Source organism: Ammospiza caudacuta, chromosome 5, assembly GCF_027887145.1.
Source record: "Ammospiza caudacuta isolate bAmmCau1 chromosome 5, bAmmCau1.pri, whole genome shotgun sequence".
Taxonomy (NCBI): Eukaryota; Metazoa; Chordata; class Aves; order Passeriformes; family Passerellidae; genus Ammospiza; species Ammospiza caudacuta.
In genome coordinates this window covers 56325475-56346916 of record NC_080597.1, presented here as the reverse complement: position 1 = coordinate 56346916, position 21442 = coordinate 56325475, and the positions used below count along the sequence as shown (strand labels likewise).

The following is a 21442-nucleotide window of genomic DNA, read 5'->3' as shown; positions in this document are numbered from 1 at the left end:
TGCATCCAGTCTGTAATACAGTTAGGACTACTTAGAAGAAACCTGGATTATTTAATTTTAGTTTAAAGTGAAATTTCTTATTCTTTCTTTTCACTTTATAAAAATTTCTGAAAAGAAAATCCATATGTAGTGCCACAGAAAGTTTTGATTTTGGAAGTCAGTTTTGTAGTAGGAAGACATTTTGTTGTGAACTTCTAGATCTGCTATATTTTTGCATGTAGCAGCTGTGTTTTTCTCTAATTTTGAACTCTCACCCTGAATGTGATTCCCTGAAGTATTAGACTGTTCAAAGCCATCAACTAATGATTTTCTGCCATTTGGAAAGGTAAAGAGGGGCCATCATTATTCATACATAGTCACTGTGTATACAAAAAAATAGAATCATTAAGGTTGGAAAAGACCTTTAAGATCACTGAGTCCAACTGCCAAACTATGCAGCCGTTTAAACTCCTAAGTGCAGCATGCATGCCTCTGAAGTTAGGATAAAGAATGATAATTTCTAAATTGAATTTTCAAACATATTTATGATTTTAGCAGAGGAATATATCTTTCCTTTAGGGATAGGTATTGAAATGTTCTCTCTAAGAGTTACTTCCATTAAAGTTTAAGTAACTTTAAAAGGTTACTTTCATTAAATAATGAAAGACTTTCCCATAAAAATCTCGAACCTGGAATTGTATGCAAGTATCTTTTCATAGGTTGTACATTAGAGCACTAAGCATACAAAGCTAAGGAATAGCCAGGGTGTTAATAAAAGGTTAACAGAATGTTAATGCAGTATTTTGGTATTGAAACACAGAGCTTATTTCTTTCTGAGGACTCTATAACCCATTCCTGCTAGATGACGACTTTGAATTGAAACTGATTTCAGTCTACTACTAATACATTATATATTTCTTTTTAGAAAGCTGTCTAACTAGAAAATAGACTGATTAAAGAAAGCTGTGGTACTAACATCCTTTAGGAAATAGTCCTGTATGGTCAGACCCCTGTAGAGTCACCTGTGCTAGCAGCATTGGGAGTACAGCAGAGCTGGAGGCAGTGTTGGGAGAGTGTAGTGTCACAGCTCTGTTCTGTCCCATGTAGGCCTGCAGCTCCCTCCAGCCTGGCACAGGAGTTTCTGCTATTGAGTTGCTGTGTTACATATTCATTAGTGTCACTGGTAGACCAGAAAAAAGGAAAGAAACTAATCCCTTTCCTGACAAAATGTCACAGACATATTTTTTAATTTGTTGATGGAAGAATTACTTTGAAAGCTGTACATAAAGTGATGCCTGACATAAAATTTGGTATTACATGGCATATTTTGTTCTGGTTCTGTCTTTTCTGTTTTATGAAAACCTCAATGTTTACAATTTTATTGAAACACTGCAACTATTATTCTGTGATGTGATTTTTTATTTAGACTAAGTGATTGAGTGATTTCATATATTGATATTTAATGAATCAGAAGAAGCACATTCTACTTTTTAGTACACTAATGAAGGCTAAACCTCAGTTATTTTAACAGCTAGATTTCTCTTCTTCTGGGACTTTCAGCCAAATCATTTGGAATCAGCCAAATCACTTGGAAAATTCTGCAACAGAACAGAGTGTTTCTTGCCTTATGTTGAGCAGAATTATTGGAAGGTCAATGTCAGATTCTGCTGTGCTTTATTGCTGTTAAAAACTCCTTCCTTCTCCCCAGTAGGGGAATTTTTAGGTTCGTTTCCTTATGAACCTAAAAATATTCCTTGCTCCTGATCCTCAGTTCTCAGGATCTGAACTTCCAGCAGGAGTTACTGACTGTAGTTGAACCAAATCCCCAGCCAGGCTTGCCATTACCTGGCATTGAATCCTGGATATGGTGTAAGAGCAGCAATAGGCATCAAGCTGCTAAAGCAATCCCACAAGAATGGTGGAAGGAAGTTGCTGTTCATTTTCTAATAAATCTCACCTTATAAATTTCCATTTTCTAAAGTTTCATATCAAAGCATCCTGACAAGGATCCATAAGTAGCAGACACAGAGGTGGTAGTTCCACCAAACTACTGGGAAAGATTTCATGATTTGGTCTCATTTTGGTTTATTTGGTGGGCTAGAGACTGGTGGGAGATAAAGGAAATTATGAAATTGTGGTTGATGACATTGGCTGGAATATTTAACTAGGTTTTGGTGGAAACACGTCTGTTTTGAGAAAAAAATTGGAAGAGGAAGAAAGGTTTGTCAATAGAAAAGCATGGAAATCTTAAAAAAAAACATGGATATTATTTCTAAGATTAATTTTGCCTAGACTTTCTGATGTGGATTTCATTTATATATATACACAATCTAGCTTCCGTATCCTACTGTCAGAAGAATTATATGCATATTAAGTGCAAGAAAGCAGAGCAGAAATTAAAAACCTTTCAATAGATTTTCTTTAGAAAATGCTTGTTTTAACTTCCCTGTCAAAAGATCCAATTTGCTAGAGTTATTGGCCAGTTTTGCAGATTAGTCCTCCAAAGTCCTGCAGGATCCAAATATTAAGTAGAGAAAGGGAAAATTTTAAGGGTCTCCAGATTTTTAATTTCCCTGTGACTAGCCTACATCTGGGACAAACAGTGCTGGCAAGTCTCCCAGCACTGTGAGTAACACACTTTGGCTCCTGTCTGCATTTTTCAATTAAGTGACCCACCAGACCCCTGTGTAACCTCTGTCCAACTCTCACTGCATATCTGTTCCAGTTTTTTTGCAGCAGACACTCCTCCATCCTTTTTCACATCTCCCATAGCAACTTGAATTTTGCATATGGACGTAAGAAAGGGGGGAAAAGCAACCAGTTGGAAGTGGGTATTCCCCTAGCAGTCTAAAAATTATGCAAAATCTGTAGCTTCTTTTATCTCTGTGGCAGAATTGCCTGAAACAGGGCCCAAAATCTAATGCTCAGCCTGGGGACATTGGCATCAGCAAATACCTCTTGAATGATACATCTGGTAGATTCCTTTCAGGAATAATTTTGTTTTGCAAGGCAAGTTCTTAATATATTTTTTCTCTCTTTTGTACATTGCTTGCAAAATCTGATTTACTAAAAAGGGGTAAGTAAGTTCTAACACTTTTGAAGAAGACCAGTTCATTGTTTTCATTGAAGTAATTGTGTTTGGGTTAATTTAAGGTGGCGAGTGAATTAAGTGTAGTAGCTCCTTCCAGCTGCTATTCCAGCTTATGTTCTGTTTTACTTTCTAAAATCAGGATATTTTTGTAGAAAAATACTGCTCTTTCATAGGGTAGATGAAAAAGTTTGGTATAAAAATGCATTGAAAATTGTAGCAAGAAAATAACAGGAAAGATACATTTCTTCAGAAAATGGGGACTGCATTTACAGATGTTCTTGCATGTACCATACAATATCTGATTTTAAAGCCTTTCAAGTGGAATTGAATTGAAGTTTTCACAAGTGCTGCCTGCCAACACCTTGCTCTGCTCTGGGTTCTGTTGCTCACATGGTCCCTGCTCACTCTTGTCTCTGCACAGTGTTGGTGGCACAGAGTAGTTCCATTCTCTGTAAATGACAGTCAAGAGATCTTTCATCCATCCCAGTGCTTCTACAGGACAGGCCTGTGAAGAAGCAGATCTAGCCATGAATGTGTGAGCTGATCCTGCAGATCGTGTTTATGCACGGATGGATTTGTCACTGAACTGAGCAGTGTCGTAAATGCTGAGGTTTTATTGTCTCTCCTAGCAGAAGGTCTTGAGGTGCTTGCTCATGACTTGGTAATCTCCACAAACCACAGCAGTTCTATCAATTATAAAAGAGAACATTATGTTTTACAGTGAGATCCTTATCTCTTACTGTAAGACGTGCATTTTGACTTTAACATTTGTGTCCCAGCCTTGTTTTTGTGAAAAACTCTGAGTGATGCAGAGGGCCAGGCACAAGCTGAGTGTCACAGTTGCCAAGCTGTTTGGCTTGCTGCTGGAAGGGTGCATGGTTCGAGAGGGAAGCCATCAGATACTAAAGTGAGACATGAAGGTTGGTTATATATGCAAGGCACTACAATGATCATAATCACTGTTAATAAATGAATGCACATTTCTGGGCATTCTCTTTTACCTGCTTCATCAGAGTAATAATAGAGATGGGAAATAGAGGTCAAGGATTCTTCTGGGAAAAATATCAATATGCTATTGAAATTTATTCTGGTGTCATTTTAAGGCTTACAGTTGCAGTACAAATACATAAAATAGGATTGGAAGGGATCCTAAAGATCATCCAGTTCCAATCCCCATGCCATGAGCAGAGGCACCTTCAAGTAGACCAGGTTGCTCTAAGCCCTGTTCAACCTGGCCTTAAACACTTCCAGGTCTGAGGCAGCCACAAGTCAGCCTAGAAGGGAATTAAAAAACAAAATCCCAAAATGTTAGAAATAATAAAAATGTAGACAGTTAAAACTTTCAGAAATAGAGATAATTGGTAACTCTGCTTAATGTTCTAGATTTTGACAGCTTAAAGCACTGTTATGTTACAGTCTTCCACTGACAGATGAAAGAATGAAGTCAAATCAAATATATTTCTGTTTGCTGCATGTGTGATTTTGTAAACTTGACACCATAAAGAACATTTTTTCAGTTATGCCAAATTCTAATGCTTGCCTTTGAAATTGCTGACCTTTAGCAGTGAGATTGCCTGCATCACAGATTCGTGATACGCTATCCTTCAAGAAAATTTTGTATTAGCAGAAGTGGTCGTGATGCTATCCATCGTGAGACCATGAGGCCATATCAAATAGAAAGCATGGAGGAAAACTGATCTGTTTGTGTGGGAAGGAATATTGAAATGATAATTTCAAAAAAAGGATTTGAAATGTGCTGATGCTTGGCTGGGATGTGATTGCTGAGCGGTTTCTGATATGCCACAGCCAAACCCCAGAAAGAAGCACGATCTGCCATTTTGCAGTACCCCTCTACTGAGCACATGGCAGCCTCCTAAGGTCATCTTTTTAAAGGACATCTTGCAAAAAAAATTTTTTTTTGGTCCCTGTTAAAGCAAATGGAGAAAATGCAAGCATACAGTTCTTTTGGTATCCTGTGAAAAGAATTACAGTTGGTACATGATATGTAGATGCAGTTCCGTCTACCAAACCCCAAATCCAGTTCAGATAAGAGGTATTTGTCTCTGTGGTGTTATTTTAGCAGTTGTAGCACCTGCCCTTCCTTCCTTGGACCTTGTGCTTCATGATTTTGGGCATCATATGTGATTCAAAAAGATTGTTGGTCCTCATTTTACAATGAATTTTGAACTTTTCTCTACATACATTCCTTAAATATTTTCAGGTTCTTTTCTTCATTTGTGCTCTGCTGTGCAATGCTAATAAACAATGTCTGGCTCTAATACTGCACTTTTTTTTTTTTTAGTAGAAGCTAGAATTCTTATGTAGTTTTGCAATACTAACAACTAGATTAATCGGGTTATGACTAAAATTGGAAAAATTGCCATTTGTCATCCAAGTCATGTATATACAGAGAACACACTGTAGTGCACAAAGTAGTATGGATGTATGGACTAAACTAAGATACAGCCTGAAAAGAGAAAGGGAATGGACCCTTCTGCCTGCTCCCCTCCCTCCTTGAAAGTACAGAAATATCCTTTCAATGACAGCACCAATCCCACAGAGAGGATGTGGTCATAAATCTATGCTGTTAGAAATGAAAAGGAGCAGCAAGCACCAGCAGGACAGTTTTCCTATTCTTGATGTGCACACTTTAATGCAGCAATAAGAAGTCAAAAAAACAAAAGATTGAAACAGAAGACAGAAGCGTCTGTTGAACTGATATCCAAAAATCCCATGTTGTAACCTGTGTAAATGTCTGTTTCTGTTGTTCATTACCATTCATCAGTTCAGCAAATGAAAGTTTCATTTTCACAGTATTTTGTGTGGTTTTCATATGTGTTTACAACTGTTTGATTTATATTTGTTTTCAAGTGTAATTTCAAATGGATTAGATGGCCCCAAATCTTTTTTCTTTTCTCTAGCCACTCTGTGTTGGAAGAGCCAACAAAATTGTGGCAACAACAAAACAAGTAATTTTGGATGTAAGGTCTGTTTGCTTTGAAAAAGATGTGTATGTTGGTGTATCAAAATGTTCCCAGATCTGCTTCCTTTCTTGTTTTCAAGAGAAATGATTCTGAATTGGGAGGCTTGAAAAACAGATCAAAGGGAAGAAGTCTTTCAGGCTACCTCTATTGCAGGTTCAGTTAGTAATTACAACATTCCATTGTGGTCTAGGAAAATGTAAGTTCTTTGTTTTTCTTCTGCACGTTATTTACTGTTGTTCACTGCATGACTGAGATCAAAAATGCCATTGATACATTCAGAGAATAAGACAGTGATTCACACATCTCTCAGTTCAGGTTAGCTGAAGGAGAAGAGCACACTGAACGACAGAATTAAATATGGTGTAATGACTGGCAACACTTCCACGATGTATTGTTCCTAAATAATCTAATTTGATTTACAGTAACTCAGTGTGAATATAATCCATTTGTCAAGGAAGTGCCTTGTAATTGATAGTTTAGCATGAAATATATGACATTGGAGAATGATTTTGATTTGATAAGCTTATGTTTGTGCAGCAGCAAAAGAAAAAGAAAATGTTCCTTAAACAGAGAAACAGGGACATAGTGGGGAAGCTCTCAGCTTCCCACTGCAGTTACCTGGAAGGAGCAGCTGCTGTCCCCAGGTCTCCAGTGGGTCCCAGGCTGGGCTGTTTCAGAGATCCTCCTTCCAGCCTGAAGACTAAATTTTTAAATATCTCTCTCTGATTTCAAAGCATGCTTAATTCACAGAATATCTGAGTTGGAAGCAGATTGAGGGTTCCCATGAATGCTCATTTCCCCAAGTTTTAGTACACCATCTCATTGCTCTTCACTGGACAGCCTGGTTTTGTTCCTTCCTCCTTCCAAGCTCATTTAAAGCTTTGTCATCAAGCCCCAGTGGCTCCTGGGCTGGAGCTCTTCCCCTCTGAGACAGGTACATTCTGTCAGGTGCCACTGGACCACGTGTTGAGTAAGTTATCCCGTGGTCAACAAATGCAAAATTTTTCCACTGACAGCGACCTTGGAGCCATGCAAGGTCGGTGTCAGTGGATCTGTCTATTCCTATCAAAACTGACCGGATGGATCTGCCTATTCCTATCAAACTAGTGAATTTCTCTGCCTCTGAAAGCCCTTCTTTCCAGGTTTGCATTCTTTTGGTTCATATGCTTTCTGAGAGAGACAAGGGAATCTGTATGTAAGAGCCTCATGGCAAAGGACTGCTCAGAGAGCAATAGAAATAAAGCTGTAGTCTTATGGTTATATTTTAATAGTTTTCCTTTTAATTTAAGGTACTTCGACCTAATCCCCAAAGTTATCCCAGCCACAGTATCCAATGTAGCATTGTTTTCAGCAGGTGGTTTTTAAAGCCCTCTTTAGGTGATACATGGGGCCCACATAGTAAAGTCAATAGTTAGACAGGATATAATTTAGACTTCAGCTTTTCCTCTCAATTTGAAATAAAATTATTACATTTCAGGAAAGTCTAAGGAAAGGTTTAAAGTTTTATATCAAAAGTTGAATATTTTCTTTTGTTGTACCTTCTTCTTTTAAAGAACATGGTATTCATTTAAAATAATGCTTGTTCTGATGTTTTTGAAAAGGCACTACACTGAATTAAAAAGAAATTCATAAAGTATGCATGTATGGGAGGGGAAGACTATATTCTTCACTGGAGCATTTAGTCATAGGGTTTTAATGCAGTCCATTCTGTACAATTGATAGAATGAGGTACCTGCAAAGACAAGCTGTAAATAACAGATGGCCAAGAGTGTTTGCAGAGCAGCCATTCAGGTGACAAAATCTTCTGGGGCTCCTCTCCACAGGCAGGTGATAAAGTGATATTATAGTCTCTGTTTCAGACTGGAAAATGACTGACTGTCCTTAAACCTGTCATTTTACACTGGTTACAACATTGGCTGTCTTTAAACCCATGAAAAGGAGTTCCAGCAATAGCTCCACATAATTACAGTAATCCTTGTAACCTTTGTGATGCCTTTCATTTCTTGTACCCCAAAGTTATACAAGGGTAGAGGCCACTTGTAGTGTACAAGGTTGTAAAGCTGACATGGGAATCAAAAATAGGTGGGATATTCCAGATATGAATAGAGTAAGAAGTGAGGAGAAAGATAAGAACAGAATAAATTTGTTGTGTGGTAAGGTAAGGTTGCTTTAACTGTTGATATCTGTGGGGCTGCTTTACCAAGGATGCTCTGGGCACATTTTTTATAAGCATTACCAACTAAGTGCAATTCCTGGAAATATCCAAAATATTCATGCAAATATCCTAAATTCCTGGAAATATCCTAAAAACAGATGTGTCTCTTGTAGGCTGATGTTCACCACATCAGCCAAATGAGTGAAGGTCTTCTTTTTCCAGAAGCCATCAGAAGAGTCTAAAAATAAGCTTGCTGTGGCTTAGTAGACTGCTCTCATGCTTGTTAAAATCAAGACTGCAAAAATGGTTACTGTTACTTAAGGGGAGGGTGTCCCTGAACTAGCAAGTTGAAATTTTCTCATGATGTTATTGCAGAAAAAAACCCCCTAATTTCTTTCAATATTTTTTCTGGGAAAAAATTCTTCTATCTGTTAGCACAAATGAATGCTACTATCTTAAGGCAACACTACCAACATTGTTTTACATTCATTTGCCCAGTATCACTGGTGCCTATTTTCACATGTGGACCTTGGGAGCCTCATTAGCCTCCACACCAGCAGTTAAATAGACAGACAGTAACAACTATTGAGGTTGATGGAGGATTTAAGGAGAACAGGTGCTCATGGTACAGAATGGTGAAGTCTGTTTTCAACTGAAATGACTCTTACAAATGGATGAATTGTTAATGTGTTGTTATTCCAGATTTCTAGAAGAACTGATGTGGTGGCAGAATTAAGACGACAATTAATGGCTACTGAGGAAGAAGAAAGTTCATCATATCCTCCTCTGAATGTAACCATTGGAAATGATACATGCATCCTTTTTTATGCTAGTAATTTCAGCCTCAAAGCCAACAATTCAGTTTTAATAGATTTGACAAACGCAACATTTTTAGCACAGAATGTGGATATTTCTGCCTCTGAGTGCACAGACAGCAACACAACGTGAGTAGCATAAGAAATTTCATATCATAATACATGTAATTCAGAAAAATTTCAGAAATATTATGTCAAATCAGTGCTATTTTAATTGTTTTCTTCTAAAGCATCCAAAACTTAAAATAAAAGTATTTTTAGAACAAAGAAGTTAAATCAAGACCACAAAAACTGTTCAGATGAGGCCAGTTATTTTCACAATTTTTTCTTCCTATGTTCCCCACTTCCTCGTTTGTTTGTATTTGGCCCAAACAGGTTTCCCTGTGCCTGATCTCCCAATCACAAAAATCTCCACTGGCATTAATGAGACTATAATTTCATTCCCTCAAAGGGGAGTATTGCCAGTTGCGAGGTAGTAACTCAGCTAGAAGTATATTAATGAAACAAGATCTCTATTTTCCTTTACTTTAAAGCACCTGCTCTTGGGTAAATAAAACCCTAGAAATATTTAGTCATGTTTTTCTATGTACTGAACCTTTGATATATGACTTTTGTAATTGCCTACTGATTTACAATATATCCCTCAAATTGAAATGTCACAATGATCTAATTAAAGCTGACTACTCTAACATTAAAAATCTGTTTCTTATTCTTAGACTGTCATTAAAATACACAAGACCAGTGAATGGAATCAGCAGCCTAGAGATAAGGTAACTTAGGATTTCTTTTAAATAGATCTTTTGTGGTTTACAATGTCTGTTAATGAACTAGGAACAAAAAAAGGGGAGAAGTTAAATGAAAATATTTTTTAATTTATTATTTTCTTTCTCTTCTGAGGAGTCATGATGCAGGAAAACAACAGTACAGTCTTTATACAGGAAATATATTATTATTCTCAGGTAAAGTCCTGAAAAAGTAAAACAATATTGTAGGCAAACATCCATACTATAAGGTACTGGTATATGCAGCTTCCTGTTTTACTAGTAGGATTGTTCCACAGTCCTCTCAGGTAACTCTAACTGTGATTTGTAAAAACTTTGAGGGGCTGAAGTCTACCTGCATGGCCAGGGCTGCATTGAGTCCTAATGTGGGTTGCCAGTGCACTCTGTTATTGCTAGCTTGTGGTTAATGAGGGGTGCAAAAAGTTTTAAAGTCTTTACTCCACGGATGGTGACAAGACCGAATTTCTCCTACCATGGCAAGAGAGACATTCTGTGTTAAGGTAAAATGGTCCCAAAAGAACTTGTCCTGAGGAGAGTCAGTGATGTGTTTGGAGTGGTATTCAGAGTGCATAGAGACACTTGTATTCAGTATCATAGATCATGGCAGGTGGCAAAAGACCAGACATGTATCTCCCTTCTCCCTCAACCAGCTAGAGCTTTGTAAGAGAACATACTGTGCAGATAAGGTTGCTGTTAGTACAGTATTTTTACTTTTTTGGGTATTGAAATTAGCTGTGTATAGGATCCCTGGGACTTGTCCTTGGTGATGGTGTCAAGCATGCCTTGGTCTGTCATGTAAATTATCAGAGAGACACGTATTTCCCTAAACACCATGGCAAATTAAAAAAATATTTTCCTTGGATCCCATTTAAAAGGTACTGATCTCAAACCAAGACTACCCAAGCTGTGTTTTTCCTTTCACTACAAGTCCCAGAATACCATTTTCTTTGATGCTGCTTTGATGCTCTTCTGTCTGCTCTGTAGAGCTCCTCTCCCACTCTGATAGAGACAGGCCTTCCAAAACACTGCTCTGATTCTCATTCTTCATCTTTGCACATCCTAGCACAAGTCTTAGCTGGTCTGCTGTAATCTCTTTCTGTGTGAATGAGTGTGGCTGTTTCCTACATTTGTCCTGAATATGGCTATCCTCAGCATATCATCTTTTCTAGTAAAATTACAGTTCCAAAAAAATAGTACAAATCACAAAGCATCCTATGGAGCAGGACACTGTGCTTCAAAACTAGTTTACAGCTAGGTCTTAAAGGTGTTGTTTCCTTTAGTAGTCAACAGGCTTCACTTAACTGTACAATGGCAAATTTCAAAGCTTGAGACAGTACTATAGAAACAAAATCCTTTGGCAGTTTATCTTAGATTTTGTTTTCTGCAGCTGGCAGAAGATCAAATGTGATGTTAGTGCACGCATGGATTTAGTGAAGATTATTTAGAATTATGTCTAGTAATCTGTTGGTTAAAAACTTTTCATTTTTATTAATTATTGGATGAAAAATTTAATGCAGTCATGAATCTGAGTTGCATCAGGAGAGAAGAAATTTGAAGCAACTCTGCAGACAAACTGTAATTTAAACAAAAATGCCAGTACAAAAGGTGAATGGTTCATATTTTCTTTCTTTTTCAGGAAAAAAAAATTATATCTTTTGAGCCTGTTACAGTAGAGGCAGAAATATTCACAAAGTCTTTCTTGACCTGTGCCTCTGCTTGAACACATAGCTAAATACCAAAATGCATAAACAGCCCTTGAAGCTGGAATAAGAAACTCAGGCTCTACAATAGGTGAGGACTTGAAAAGAGAGCTCAGGTAAGGTCCTGGATGTTTTCATGCCAAGTAAATAAGCACAGGCTGGCTGTGTTTTGCAGGAGAATCTGATTTATTCCATTGGGCTATGTGTGATCCAGGTTTTTAATAGACCTTCAGGGCAAATAAACACAAATATGTCTAAATTGATCAATTTTTATTTATGACACAGGTGCTTAGAAATATAAAATGGAATAGAGGAAGAATGTAGGGAGTAGCTGCCAGGGTAACCATTTCTTGGGCCTTCACTATGCCTTGGCCTGTATGTGGGAGATAGAGACTGTCTCTGTACTGCTTTCTTCCCCTCTCCCCTTAACTTACTAAGCTGTCTTCATCTTGACCCACAAGTTTCCTCATTTTTGCTCTTTCTATTATCCCTCCTGTCCTGTTGAACATGGGGAGTGAGTAAACAGCTGAATGTGCGCTTGGCTGCTGGCTGGTATCAACCCAGAACACCTCAGAGCCTTTATAAATTAGCAATAGTTCTAATGACTCACTTGATAATTTTTAGTTTCCTGTTGGATTGTCACTTGATGGGACAATGCTGTCATTTTAGGCCTCTGTTAGCTACCATAATATAGCAGTACATGCTATATAATGCAAATAATGAGATTCATGGAACAGAACCAGAACAAGCCATTGACTTTTTTCATGATTTGCTAACACTTTATTCACCTTGTGTATCTCAGCATGTCTCTTGTCAGAGCTTCTAAAATCCATGGAGATACGTTGCAACCTCTGTTTTCCCCTCTGGTTCATTTTTATTTGATTTCTTTTTCAAGATTACACCTTGCTAAGATCATGGTCTGCCTTAACAAACAGGATACAAGCTGGGCAGAGAGGTGGAAGGAACAGAGCTGAGAGCCATGACTGCACTTTTTGCCTCTGTAAAGGCCTTTTACTAAGTGTAGGATAGCATTTCTTGAAAGTGACTCCAGAGAGGACCATGTTCAAGTAGCTCAGTTTATTCTTCAATAAAGTCGGTTCTAACTTCAGTGGCATGAGCAGGATCCAGAGGCTGCCCCCCTTATCCACGCCAGTCTATGCCCACGTGCAGAGCAGCTGGTCACATCCCACCTGCACTGACAGCTGCACTGCCGCTTCATCCTGTGCGCACACTCACAGCTGGCACCTCCCTCGCTCTCTCTGGAGTCTCACTCATCCTCTTGCACTTGCACTGGAGATGAGCTGGAAGGGAGTGCCTGCAGAGTGTTGTTGTGGTTGTGCGAGGAGAGCAAGCTGCTGCTGCAGCAGGGGTGCGAGCAGTGGGCAGTAGTCCTTGGCTGGAAGAAGCAAGATCTCAGTTCTCTCATGAGCTGATCCAACTGTTCAAGCACTTGTCTGTCCTTTTCTCTGGGAAAAAGTGTCAAAGTGAATGGGAGTGCACAACATTAGTATTCCAAACTTACATTGATACATACTTGACTGCTCTTGTTGCTCCATGTATAGAACAGATTAGAGCCTACCCAAAAAACATGTTTTAAAGTCTTCTGCTTAACAGTTGTATTTCTCTTTGAATATTTGAAACAGTAATTCTAGCTACCTCCCACTTCAGAAATGCCTCTGCTTGTAATGATTGGCCACAGGAGACACGATCAGTGGTGGTGGCATTCAGAGTTCATACAGTTATCTGGCACAAAGGGAGCCTGGCCCATGACCAGGAATTTTTTGTGCCACCATACATAAAGTACATAATGTCTCTAATGTACATAATTGTCTCTAATGTTTAACACAAACGTAACATTTCCTTAAGAAGCCAAGGTACTTTCAGTTCTGCAGATAAAACCTTTGTTCTCTCTCTGCTCTGTATGATTAATTTGCTATAGTGTGCTCTATTTGCTATCTACTCATTTGAGAAAATGTTAAACTAAATTAAGTCATTCTATAGATTTTTGTTTTTTGAATGCCTTTTTGTCTTGTAGTTTAATGAACTCTATTTACATCCATTGTCAGTTAAGTGTGTGATTGTTGGAGGTTATTCACTGTTAGTTTGGAAAAATGCTAAGGATAACAGCCTTCATTACTAAGTTAACTGTGATCAACTAGTTAACCAATTAGAATGTTAATTCTCATAAGTCTGCAAGTAACACAAGTAACATTTTAGTCTTTGGTGTAATATGAAGAGACAGCATTCCCTTCAAAGTCATTTTAGACTGTACTCACATGCATGGCCTTATAAAACTTTTTGTTCTTAAGGTCAGCTTAAAAGGAATTTCCTTCTTTACCACTTTTCTCATCTTATCAGCAAAAGTACAGACCACACCCAGCCTCTGTGGTTGTCATAAACATTTAAGTAATCTTCTCTGTGTTTATAACTGGCTTTCAGCAAGTTATAAACACAGTTTAGTGCTAATATAGTGCCTATAGCATTGCTACTGGGGCAATTCTGTTCAGATTGTACTGTACATCAGGAAAATATTCCTTTCTTCTAGCAATAATTTAATTTTGTAACTGCATAAGAATAGAACATTTTCTATATATATCTATAAATGTGGACTGGATAGGATTCTTTTTTTTTTTTTCTTTTTCACTGATGCTTGCACTGATGCTTTCTGAACTTACCTGAATCAAAAGCCACTGATTATTAATAAATATTTTTTAAAAGCATCATTTTTGGTTAGATTTTATGCTGTGTGGATGACAGTATTGAAAGTAACTAATTTGTACAAACAAGCAATACTCTACAGAGAGAATATTTTCTCTATATACATATACCATACAGAATATAAAATAGTTTATGTTGTGCCTCTTTTAAAGTGATTATTCTTTTATTTTCAAACCAATCATAATTGCATCTAAGTTATTACTTCAAATTTTAAAGTGAAAATACAGTGTCACTCATTGTGGATAAACATATTGGAATGTTTCATTTTGTAGCAAGTCTTATTTATTGATAAATAGATTTCTCTTTTAAATCTTTTGTGGTTACCAATAATCAAAATAAATCATCAGCAAACTATGTAGAAATACACATGCATAGACCAAGTAGGGTTAAATTATCAAACAATGTACAGTAATGGTAAAGGCTTATAATTTCCTTATGAAATAGCTTGAATGCCTGAAAGTAGCTTCTAAAAACTGGTAAAGAGTAGCACATAGTCCTGATCTGTAAAGGATCAGAATGTACTTCTGGATGTTCTCATTTATGTCTGCTGGGAGCTGTTCAGACTGCATTGGTAGTAACATAAATTCCATCACTATAAACTGCTGCAATACTACACATACACAGATGCTTTGAAAATTATAAAATAGTTTTTTGTACCTAGCCTACTTCAAATTATGAAACTAGATCTGACAATCCCTCCTGACTCACCAGTGAGAGAAATCTCTGTCTTCTACACCAAATTCAGACCTTTGCAAAGGAAATGGCCATTTAGGCATTTGAGCTAAGAAAGAATTGCAATGAAAAATTAGAATGGCTATCATGCCTATAGCTATCAGAAAAACAATTTTCCAAAAATCCCATCGAATGTTTATTCAGAGCCACTGCAGTCTTACTGACACTTTCTCAGCTTCGCCTCCATTTATTATAAACTGTTGGTAACTGATGAAACACAGCACTGGCAGAGGCCCTTGAAGAATGAAACTGCATTTGCTTCTTGCCTGCCGCAGTTATAGAAAGCTGTGCTTGTGAGGTGAAACTGTAAGGAATAAACACATTCACAGAACTTCTTCACTTGAAACAATCTTAATGACATGGAAGCCCATGTCATCATCAGCTGTGATGTTTGCAGCCAGCAACAGTGAGCCTTTATCTGTTACTTTATCAAATATATATTAATATTTCCCTTCTAACCTGTTGACTTTTTGTCCTCTGTTGTATTCCTAGGTTTTTAATGACCAACAAGTTCTATGAAGTCTCGGCTAGAAGATGGTCCACTTTAGATTCAGTTGAGATTGTACAAGATGGAGACAAGTTAGCTAAATTTATTGTTTCTGGCCTCTCTACCCCTGCAGAGTATTCATTTCATTGTCAGATGGTGGGAACAAGCAATCTCTATCCTGCAAGGCTGGATAGAGATCCATCCAACAGTGAGGCAAAAAATTGGGATGTTTTCCTTTCCAATTTGCAAGTGAGTATGCTTTGCCATTTCAGAGATAACTCCAAGTACTATTACTTGCTATTGTAGGTGGTGAATGACACACATTCATAATGTCCTTACTTTCATTCCAGCCAGAGGGAAAACATAAAAGAAAAGCTGTTCCCCTAGGTGAGCTATTCAGTAGGGGGGTAAACAAGACGCCAGTTGCTGAACAAGGAAAACATGAAAGTGCAGCTTTGAAAAACAAAACTATGAAGTTGTCCACAGAAAGAAAACCCAATTAAACCAAATGTGTCTAATCAGGCAAAGAATGGCTAAGTCCTCATGCCTGTTTAATGAATTGGGCTGCTCTTGGAAACAGGGGCCTCTTAGGTGGGTGGCTTTATGCTGCTTACTTTGTTTTTGTTTGATTTCTTGGTGCTTTGTTTACCTAGGAAAGTACAGCTTAGTGTGGCTGCTGTTTTTGGAGACATGGACTGTCTGTACTCCTGCAGAGAGAAACAAACCCAAAGTGCAAGTAGATTTAAAGGGAGGTTTGCCATGGACTTCAATCTGGAATGGTACTAGTTCCTGCATGACCCAGAAGGAAAGCAGATGGCTTTTTTTGGATGACACATAGCTTTTCTGCTTATTTAGTAGTAGTTAAGACTACATCTGTGAGGTATAGATGATTTCACTTTTACTACTTTGAGTTTTGCTGCTGACTTAAGAGAAGCATAATAACATTTATATTTTAAAACAATATTTCACTAAGGGATCTCTTTGATGGAAGAGATCATTAAAATAATAGGAATAATTCCAAACTGTACTCTATTTGTCAAACATGAACTAACCCCACAATAACTGTATAAAAATGCTGATATAATTGTATTTATAATTTTGATAACAAACCAAATCTCAATAATCTGACTCCAGACTTGACACTTCTGCTTAAGCAATGGAAATCTCACAGAGAGAGCATTGGTGCTTAGATTTATTTTCCACAAATTCCAGTATCATGTCTCACCATTTTTTGAGAAACAATGTTGTAATACATACCAATGTTGTGAAGGCTCTTTATGATGTAATTTTTTTGTAAAGGTCTGTAAACACCATAGTTCATGCAACTGTGCTTTGCCTAGTAAACTCTTTGGAGTTAGGCTTTCACATCACAGAGATATGAAAGGACATGACCTATGAAATTACAAAGTATATACTTACCACCTATCTTTCCTGTCAGTTTCTATATGCACTGATATTGCTGCCTTCTTAAAGCTTAAATAGGCCTTGCTCCAACCTTAGCAGGCATCCTTTCATTGTGGTGTTAACCAAGAGTAGAAGTAGTGGTTTCCCACCTTCCTTATTGATTTGGAACCGCAGCTGCTTCCACTGTTCAGACAACAGAAACTCCAGTTCCTCTTGAGAAAGGGCTTTTTCTCTGATCAAATCCTAAACATAGAACACAACCCAAAAATTCCCAGTCTGGTATTCTTCTGTGGTGTGAGGAAACAGAAGGTGACCATTCTGGGCTCATTTCCAAGTTCTGTCTGACCTAGATCATACTTTTCCAGGTATCTTCCACTGATACATACTGAAAGGCGATCTCTGTATCAGTCTTATTGCATAAGGTTTAGAAACCCCCAAACTCTATTGCATGGTGAAAAAAGCATGTGGGATGTGCTCAGTAGTTGCAGCCAGCACAAAATCTTGTTCCTGAAACTGAGAAACATTGATTTTCATGTCAATGTTACACAATGAGTTAGAAACTAGGATCCAGTGCCAATCAAACTGGCACAACTGCGCTTTGCTGGGTCCTGGAAGCTGAATCACAGCAATAGGGGGACAATGGCAGCTGCACAGGGGAGCCTTGCACAGCTTGTTCCTGGGCAAGGTTGAAAAGGTGTAGCCTTTAACTTCAGTTCTGGAGCTGCCCCACTCACTACCATGTGAAAGAAGCTCTCAGGGATGCTGGCTAGGCACGGTGACAGCCCAGGGTGTCACTAGACCTCTGCAGAGCACCTAAACTGCTCTGGGTTTGGGGGGGGTTTGGTTTGTTGTTGCTGCTACAGGAATGGTTCTTCTACCATGACACCTTTTGTGCTTCTGAGGATCTCATATTTGTCAATGAAATTAAAGAGGAGGCTGCCAGCAAAAACACTGCTTTTCTTTAGTATGCGGAGTTCAGAAGTACTTTGAAACCTATGAAAAACTGCCAAAAACTTCAAAGTCAAGAATATTTTGATTCTTTGTAACTAAAACATCTCAAAGTTCAAAAATTAGAAGTTTGGTGTGCCCTTAAGAGCCATAAGCCCAGCATATTTTACTTGAAGTTTTTGTCATAGGCCATATGATGAGAAATCTACATTCAAAAATATTTAAAAATTAACAGTAAATAAAGACTTGTATAATCAAGACAAATGACTGGTCTAAACACCAAAATCAAAACTTCCACTGGACAAAGGCCTGTATACAAAAGACTTCTGCATTCATAAATATTAGAGAACTACATGTAAGTATTTTTAACTTTTCTATATATGCTGCTGAGATTCTCATTTTTTGCCTGATGTCTAACACCCCCACAGAGTTGATAAATTTCAGAAAAACAATAAAATAACCCAGCATACTCTCTATTTCCTCCCTAAAAGTAGACATAGCATTTTAGGAATGTTCAATTGACTCTTTCACCTAGATGGTTCAATAAGCATAATGCTGTTTTAAAACTATGTAAGACCACTAGAATTGAAATAATAAATTTCAGTATTTCTGGCTCTAAATCAGGAGTGGCAAAGCCCCTCTAAACTGAATATACCTGTTAAGTACTTCAGAGAGCCCTTGTAAATGTGGTAGAAAATGTGTATTGTTTTCCAGAATTTCAATCCAGTTTTTGAACGCAAATGACATGAATCATCACTTTCTGTCCATTTTTATTGTAAATAAGTCTTTCAGGCTACCTTTCACAACTCCTATTCACATTCTCACTTGTGGTCAAAGCAGTGGCTTAACAAGCAAAGGCTTTTGCAGTCATGTATTCTCTAAAGCTGTGCAAATAGTTGTCCAGCCCTGCAGCTTGTCTTCACTAATCCTGCTTTAATCAGAAGTCTCAGTACCTTTGGTGAAAGCAGACAGTCTTTGTGAGTTAGCTACCATGATTTGGCTTGGAAAGATTCTTCTGAAAGGTTGAATTGCTAAAATGGTCTTCACCTCCACATTATCTAAAGAGCCTTTAGTTCCTCACAGTTTAATTAATCACCATTCTGGAAGGTACAAACATTGCTCATAACACACATATTACATGAACATTAGGGACCTGAGCCATGCCTGAATACAAACTCAGAGTGTTTACTGGTGTGTTTGTTGCCTGGTAGTTTTGCTTGGTTTGTACCAACACCTTTCCTAGGGAGTACAAACTCTTTTATTACCACACATAAACTCAAGCTTTCCATTTATTTTATTGTAAATCATAGAATAATCATGGTGTGGGAACACATAAAAGTAGAAATCCATGATCTTCTGCTTTCGTGCTTATTTCTGGGTGAGAGAAGTGATTTAAATAAAATAATCCATTTAAAAATTATTTGATAATATTTTATGGAAAATAGGAATTTTTAACATGTCATTTCTTTACCAGTGGGAGCCTTTTTGATATTTGGTGCTTTCCTTACACACCCATTTCATAGATTCTGTAAATGTATAAGAACCCTATTCTTAATTTTTCTTTATAAAATTATTTAAGAATGAATCAAAATGAATCAGATTAATTCTTTCCTTCCTCTTCTTCCATCAGTTTTGTTCCCTTCCTTCTAAAGGAATCAGTGCCTTTGTCATTATGTGCATGTTTGTAGAGGGGGGATTGTCTTCCCTTTCTTCATAGTTTTCTAATCCTTTGGTTGGTTTGAACAAAATTTCTAGGAAGTCATTGGACTCAAAGGCATTCAGTTTGTTGGTATTTTTGTACAATTGGGATATAGACAGAGACCGTATCTCCAAATTGGTTGATTTTTTTGAGGAAATTAATATGGTCAGAGGACAGTCAGTGGTAGACAATGGGAATTCAGTCAAATCAGAGATATTACAAACTTTTCTAACTGCTGGAAAAGTTTATATAGGTTTTATAAGTTAATAGACACCACATATCCCATACCTCAGTAAAGCAAGCCTTTCCTTCTGTTTTGAGTCTTTGAATTACAAGGAGGGAGGAAGAAAGATTTTGCAACATTTTTCTCCCTGAACTCTCACTAACTCTCAGCCAAAAAACATCATATTTATTAGATGTGTTTTAAAGTAGGTTCTAGGAATTTTGTCCATCTCCTCTGTCAAGGAAATCTTGGCTAAAACTCTCAGACTATTTCAACAAATCTCGTGATCTGAGGAGCCCTAACTCTCATGCTTTTGAGTGCTTTGAGTTTCCTGGTTCTGAAGTCATAGAGCTGATGATCAGTGAATACTGACAATACTGATTATGTGAATACAGAATACTGATCAGAATACAGAGAATGCAGAAAACTGACCACATGTCCCCTCTGGGACTTTACTTCTATAAGTAATACAAATTTCTGAAGTGGGGAACCTACTGCTTACCAAAGAAATGGATTCTACATCTTTAGTTTCCTGGGTGAAGAGGAGATCTAGAAAATTGTTTTGCAGAAAATTTTGTTCTCACTCTTTTATTAATGGGCAGAGGGTATGATTGATAGTTAAAAGCTGTGGGGTTTTGTAATTACCAAATATATCCTGAAAGTAAGGACTATGCTTAATTGCACTCTTCTATCTGCCTTTTCTCATTTTCAGATTCAAGGCTTCAACATTATAAACAACCAGTTTTCCTATGCAAGTGACTGTACAGGTTTCTTCACTCCTGGAATTTGGATGGGCTTGGTGACATCTATAATTTTACTGTGGATCCTGACCTATGGCATCCATATGATCATGCAGCTCACAACAAACAACAGATTTGATGATCCCAAAGGTCCAGCTCTATCAGTTCCTCAGACAGAATAGCCATGGATTGACTTAATGCCACTGTGGCTTTTCCCAGCCTGGTGTTTATGATTTTTATAACCTTTTTACTTCAAAATATGTTTAACTTAAAAAGATATCATAGGAAAACCAGATAATGAAACTACATATAAAAATGCTCCTTGTGCTTAGCAATGACAATAATTGTATCTGTTATTATGATCATTTGTTAACAGCTTTTTGTGATAAGGTTCTGAAGTGAGACTGTAGGTTACTCTCTCTGGCTATTAGACCATGAAAAACTTCCTTCAGATTAACTTCTGTTGGCAAAGAAAACATACCAAAAACACAGATAATGGGGAAGGACAAAATGTTTTATGAGAAATTATACAGTAAAAATACTGGTCTCTCTAAAGGCTCTTTAGCATCATGATGATGTTACTTCTTAAGAAATTTTAACTGTGTTTTGAATTTTTTCTCTTGAGTAAAACATACAGAAATGTACAGGACTAATAAAGTATAAGTCACTAAATAAATGGTCCTGATGAGTCTTTTCAAAATATATCTCTTTGTTCAGATGTGATATCACAAAGAAGGGTGGGTAGATTGTTTAGCTTCCATCTACTGTTATCTTACACTTTTGAGAATTATGTTGAGTAACACTGACTTGTGTTTGCTTTAGCAGTGGACAGCTGATGGGAGGTCAGTCAGTGGCAGAGAGGTCCTTATCCAAACTGATCACAAAATTAGATTTGGTGTCATGGCAATGAATGCAAATTTTCAAGTATAGAACCTATTATGATTTAATGTGCTGGTTCAGACAGCATCTTAACAGAGGTAAGGTA

General features: G+C 37.4%; 1 protein-coding gene across 1 annotated transcript in view; it reads left to right on the top strand.

Moving 5' to 3' along the window:
* LOC131557676 (V-type proton ATPase subunit S1-like) overlaps positions 1-21133 on the top strand; it is a 50092-nt gene extending 28959 nt beyond the window's left edge. The window contains exons 7-10 of the mRNA XM_058805076.1: positions 8912-9153; positions 9741-9794; positions 15449-15692; positions 20430-21133. Of these exons, the coding sequence (XP_058661059.1) occupies positions 8912-9153; positions 9741-9794; positions 15449-15692; positions 20430-20639 (750 nt within the window). The 3' untranslated portion in view covers positions 20640-21133. The remainder of the gene's footprint in view (positions 1-8911; positions 9154-9740; positions 9795-15448; positions 15693-20429) is intronic.
* The last annotated feature ends 309 nt before the right edge of the window (positions 21134-21442 follow it).